This window comes from Arachis hypogaea, chromosome 20 (genome assembly GCF_003086295.3).
Source record: "Arachis hypogaea cultivar Tifrunner chromosome 20, arahy.Tifrunner.gnm2.J5K5, whole genome shotgun sequence".
In the NCBI taxonomy this organism is placed as follows: Eukaryota; Viridiplantae; Streptophyta; class Magnoliopsida; order Fabales; family Fabaceae; genus Arachis; species Arachis hypogaea.
In genome coordinates this window covers 31,263,770-31,269,306 of record NC_092055.1, presented here as the reverse complement: position 1 = coordinate 31,269,306, position 5,537 = coordinate 31,263,770, and the positions used below count along the sequence as shown (strand labels likewise).

At 36.3% G+C, this 5,537-nt stretch overlaps 1 protein-coding gene across 1 annotated transcript; it reads right to left on the bottom strand.

Moving 5' to 3' along the window:
• Positions 1–232: 232 nt before the first annotated feature.
• Positions 233–4,870, bottom strand: LOC112783141 (nucleolar complex-associated protein 2). The gene is made up of 12 exons (XM_025825933.2): positions 4,626–4,870; positions 4,481–4,520; positions 4,270–4,379; positions 3,808–3,879; positions 3,128–3,673; positions 2,452–2,754; positions 1,857–2,186; positions 1,573–1,779; positions 1,387–1,473; positions 1,016–1,110; positions 793–927; positions 233–682 (listed from the first exon to the last, which is right to left on the bottom strand). The coding sequence occupies exons 2-12, from the start codon at positions 4,506–4,508 to the stop codon at positions 454–456; spliced, it is 2,142 nt and encodes a 713-aa protein (XP_025681718.1). The 5' UTR covers positions 4,509–4,520; positions 4,626–4,870; the 3' UTR covers positions 233–453.
• Between the last annotated feature and the right edge of the window lie 667 nt (positions 4,871–5,537).

Sequence of the window (5,537 nt, the reverse complement as noted above, 5' to 3'; positions counted from 1 at the left end):
TCTAACTTATTTTATATGACAAATTTAAATATTTAATAATAATTTATTTTTATATTTTAAAAACTAAATATTAATTTTTAAGGCTTTTTGATGAATTAGACAAACACTTTTAAGCACTGTAACTATAAGAGTATAAGACTCACCTAAACAATATATACAACCACGTTCAAAAGTTACATGATGCGACCAAAATTGAAAAGTACATGATATCCATTCTCAATTGCATGATCTATTAAAAATATAAAAATATAGCCCGTATTTGTATTAATTCAAAAATTAATATTACAACGATATAACTTAATAATTGCAGTGCCATTGCTTTCAAATAAACATCTTTCCTTGGAAAGTAAAAATGTAAACTAAATAATTAATATCATAAAACTACAAAAATTTTTCCATTTTCACCATATAAGGAGAAATAGAGACAGGGAATGCTAACTAGACATCTGCGATTTATTTTGTTTTAAACCTTTTTGGTTTGTGCTTGTGCTTGTGCTTGTTCTTGTTCTTGTTCTTCTGCTTTAGTTTTGGAGGCCCATTATCAACATTATCATCTTCCCTGGTAGAAGGTTCATCCTCATCAGAACTTAGTACCAAGTCCTCCACGACATCATCATCAATCGCTCTCTCTTTCCGCTGTTGCTTTCTCTTCTTCCCTTTTGTTTCTTTGGGGTGATTTATCCTGAAAAAGAAAATTTCGCTAAGAAAAATGTACAAGTAACTCTGCCAATACACATGCATGAGTTTGTCAGTCGGGTAAAAAAAAAAGACCAGAAAGAGAGTTTGTCATACTTAGAGTCATTTCCAGTTCCAGGTAACCATGATGAACTAAAGATGGCAGCTCCCTCCTCGTTCTTTTTAGCATCCTCTTCATCGCTATCTGATATTTCTTTCCCAAAAACAGAGGCTTCCTCTCCCACAAGAACACTGGAAATTTTTATGTTATGTTAGAATCTGTGTCATGAGTCATGACCATGATTGCATCAGGGATAACAAACTCTGCAATATTTCAAACCTGGATTCCATTAATGAAGTATTCTTTTGCTCTGCTCTCTGGCGGAGTGTTACAACATACTTTGATAATGCACTTGAGGCTGACTTCTTTTCATCCTAACAACATTTGATTAACGTTTTTAATTCTCAAGGATAAATACATGCTTGAATGTGGTAGGATAATCTAGAAAAAAACACGAGGGACAAAAAGAAAAAGGAAAGGAAAGGAAAATCATCCTCATAATCATAAATGAAACATCAGTCCATCATAGCAGTAGCGAGTGTGAAGTGTAATAATGGCTTAGAAACACCCAGTTTATGTGCAGGTAAGGGAAAATGGGGAGAAAACTGAAACACTTATTCCATCAAAGTAAAAACATATTATAAACAAACCTCAAGAAAAGATGATGCAGCCAGATCACTAGGTAAAAAGGAAACTGACATGCGCCTTTCATTCACGAAGTCACAGTTGGCCTCAATCTGGACGAGGAAAGAAGAAATATATTAAGAGAAAAAAGCCACTGCAGAGAAATGGGGTAACTAAACGAAAATCCAACTTTCACCATCACAATTTAATACCTGGCGTATAAGCTGCCTCATTTCCTTCCGAAACCTATCAACTTTGGTCGATTTACAAAAGCTACGCAACCTCACAAGTGGAATAAAAGACAACTCCATGAATGCAACGGAATAACTCCACTGTGCCAAGTGCTCAGCAAGCTCTTCAACCACATAAAAAATGCACGCCTCTTGAAATGCTCTAGTCTTTAGTGTTGGCTTGCTAACCTAATACAGAATAACGTTTCCTCTTATGTTAGACGACATCAAAAAAGAACGCTGACATTGATTCAAGTTATAAGTACCTTCAATATACTGCGTAAGTCAACAGCTTTACCAACACCTCCTGTAGGGGGCTTATTCAGCTCTTTCATCTCCAGCATGTCCAAAAGGAGCATAGATACTGGTACAAAAGAGTGAGTAGAAGCTGCGATCCGGTTCAGCATTCTGACACATCTCAACCTAAGGGGGAAATATTTAGCTGTTGGAACTAGACGGGCTACCCCAGAAATTATTTGGGTCAGAGGATATGCAAGTTGTTTAAAGTCCGATGTTGAACTGTAGGCACAGATGGCACCAGTCCAAAGTTCAAGACAGTTCATGTATTTCCATTCGCAAACCTTCCGGAAAGATTCCTAAAGAATACATCCAATTAGAGATTAAAAAACACATTAAGTTATGTTCAAATAAGCAGTGTCTAAAGCACAAACAATTACTTTCAACATGGGAAAGGAATACATCAGCAGGCAATAATAGAAAATTATTCAAGTAGTATGAAGTGACTTTAATTAAAACACAAATACGATCAGTTTGGCAGAACATTTCCATAAATTCAAAATATGATGAAGTACTTCATATGATACCTAAGAATAAAGAAAATTTACAAGGCTAATAAAGCACCTTAGTTTTTGTGTTAAGTGCGTCCCTTAAAATCATAGCCAACTGCCGGATGAAAATAAATGCATGTTGATACGCAGCCTGAAGATTCACGCCAACAAGTTCAATGATGCAATTGCCAAGGAATTGGATATGTTGAAGTTTCACCGCATTTACAAAGTGGCAATTCAAAACATAGGCTTTATATATTCCTCTGAAGCATTCATCAATGCAGAGAGATCCAATGCGTACACATAAATCTCTGATGAATAGAAATGAGAAAACTGGAAGGGCACCTCCCCCAGTACCCCAGAAATGAAGGACCACCTGATAAATTCAGCAATATTAGTTTGCTAAATCAATGGACAAGACATATTAAGCCACATTGCCAGAATGTTAGAAAGGCCCAAACCACAGTCTCAGCAAAATGTTCTATATTGCCATTTTCCATTTTGTAAGAAAGCAATAGAAAGTTAATTTTGAAATTTTGTTCTATATTGCCTTTAATCATGTTTATTCACAGGAACAATCTATCATCAAATTCAAGATTCTTGAAGTTTTTACTTGATTGATGTTTATCCATCAATTATAGAATTATAAAATGCGAGGAAGGATATCCCAACCAATTACCAAGGGGAGACATATGCAATATAAACTCCAAAATACTACTGTGAGTCAATGACCAATTGCTTATTCATACCTTAATATACTTCCTTAGGAGTGACGGAAAAGCAGCCAGAAACAGTGAAGAGTATTTAATCCGACGTAAAGTAAATGATATCATATCAGTGTCAGTCATTTGGTTCAAAACATGAAGAGCATTTCCAAGGTATGACTTCACTAAATGGCTATGACTCTTCCATTGCATCGTGGTCATCAAATTTTTTATGGTCTCATGATTTCCACCAGAAGCCGGGAGCTTCAACAATTTCTTTAGTATTCCATCCATTTCATTAAGTACAGACAACATTATTTTGTTGAAAACAGCGCTTGACATTACACTAAACTTTGTTGTAGACTCATTCCCCCCATCATCGCCATAGTGGCATGCTGTCCTAAAAGCCTTCATCAGAGAATGGACTGCATTTACACTCCCTTTTTCATGAATGGATTTGCACCATGATTCAACCATAGAGGTAGTTATAACTTTCTTAGACAATTGTTTTTCCTTCTCTTGAATTTCTTGGTCACTAGTCTCCTCATCTGGCTGTACATCTCCATCTTCCATGTCAGAACCCACATTTTCCTGGACAAACAAACAAGCAAGTTTAGATAGTTTCTAATACTGAGAGAGCAACATAATAGTAGCAAATCAGTAACCACACGTAAATAAATAACTAGAAAAAAAAACAAATAGTAGTAAGTATATAGCACACTCACATCAATATCCTCATCACTGAACTGAAGCAACTCCTGGTCATGCTCTTTCAAGAACTCGTAAAATTCTGGGTCCTGAGATGGAAAAGTTGTTAACACAACCAGTAGAATAAATCCGAATAGATAAAGAAGAAGGAATAATAAGATAGTCCATCCATCAAGCATCATCCAATTTAAATTCCGAACCTGCATACTTTTACATCAATGGATTACTTTATCAAAACCTTCCATTGTTCTCTCTATTTAAATTTTGAGCATCTACATTCATTTTCAAGACAATGAATACAGATGTACAATACCATTCAGTTAAACCGCAGGAAACCTTTGAAATAAGAACAAGTAATGTCATGGACCTTAATCCCAACTAAGATCACCATTTAACTATAGATACAAGTTAACCACGAATTTATAATGGTAAAAAGGTACTCAGTAAACACCAACGCAACAAGCAATAAAGCATTTAACCTTCTGTTTAAGTTTCTCTAATTGCTCTTTATGTTCTCTTGCTCCACTCTCAGCCACGGCTTTTTTCCTGCTCCTTCTTCTTACATGACCATCTCCACCCAAACTCATCTCTGCCATTACCAATAACAAAAATAAAAAATGAATATAAATAATTGCGACGATTTAGAGAGAGCGGGGATCAAAGAAAAATGAACAACAATGTTCAAGGAACCTGAATCATTGGCAGTCTCCATGCTCATTGAAACAAAAGCCTGTTAAAATTTACGGCCAAAGTCGAAATTCTAATATGTAAGGAATGACAAGGAATTAACAGCGGAAAGAATAAACTACAACGGATCAGAGGACAGAGGACCTACCGGAACTGAGGCAGCGGCGGAAGAAAACCACAGCAGAAGCAACGGACACGAGAGCAAGCGCTGAAGGCGACGACGGAAGCAAGAGAGGCGGCGGTGGAGTGAAAGACGCCGGCTCAGAGAGACAGAGAAGAAAGGCGCTGTGCAAACGAGAAGGGCCTAAACCCTAAACTAAACCCTCGACGCCCAAACCATTCTCCTCTTCTCCCTCCTTTGCACTTTGCACTTTGCACTTTGCACAGCGCTTTAGTTTGGGGTTAGGCCGTTTTCCGGTTTGAAACCGCTTCTCGAAAGGGGTTCAACCCGAAAAAGAAAACTGATTTTCGGTTTTTTTTTATTGAACCGGTTGATTGGTCCAATTTCTAGAAAAATGCTTCGGATTTGGGAATTACGAATTAGGATAACTTAGTCAAAAGTTATTATGTGAAAACTCACGTGTAGTCGACTTTACGTGAATTTGAAAATTTAGTTAAATCAGTTAAATCATTTAAAGACTCTCGGTTATCAACTTCACGTGAAGTCGACTGCACTTGAGTTTCCACCAAGTTATTGACAAAAAAATTTTCATGATAGTAAAAACTTACATACAGTAGTTAATAATTGAGACTTATTGATTGTGTACTAAAAATATAAATATTTTTTGTACATAATCTATTTTTATAATGACCTACAAACATGGTCAAAAAAGAGTTAAGTTCCTCCTAAAGGTATTGGGCTAAAAGGATGGAACCCAAAAGAACACCTTGAGGAGTTAAATTTCTCTTCAATGGGAACTATATTGGTGGAAGTAGATTGGTTGGATTTAGAGTGTAAAGGTGTCATCTAGTTGAAAGAAAACCAAACTAGATGTCCCTTCACTAATGTTACATGTCAGGAGCTTTAGTTTAACGTGTGGGAATCAACTTCCTACCTTTT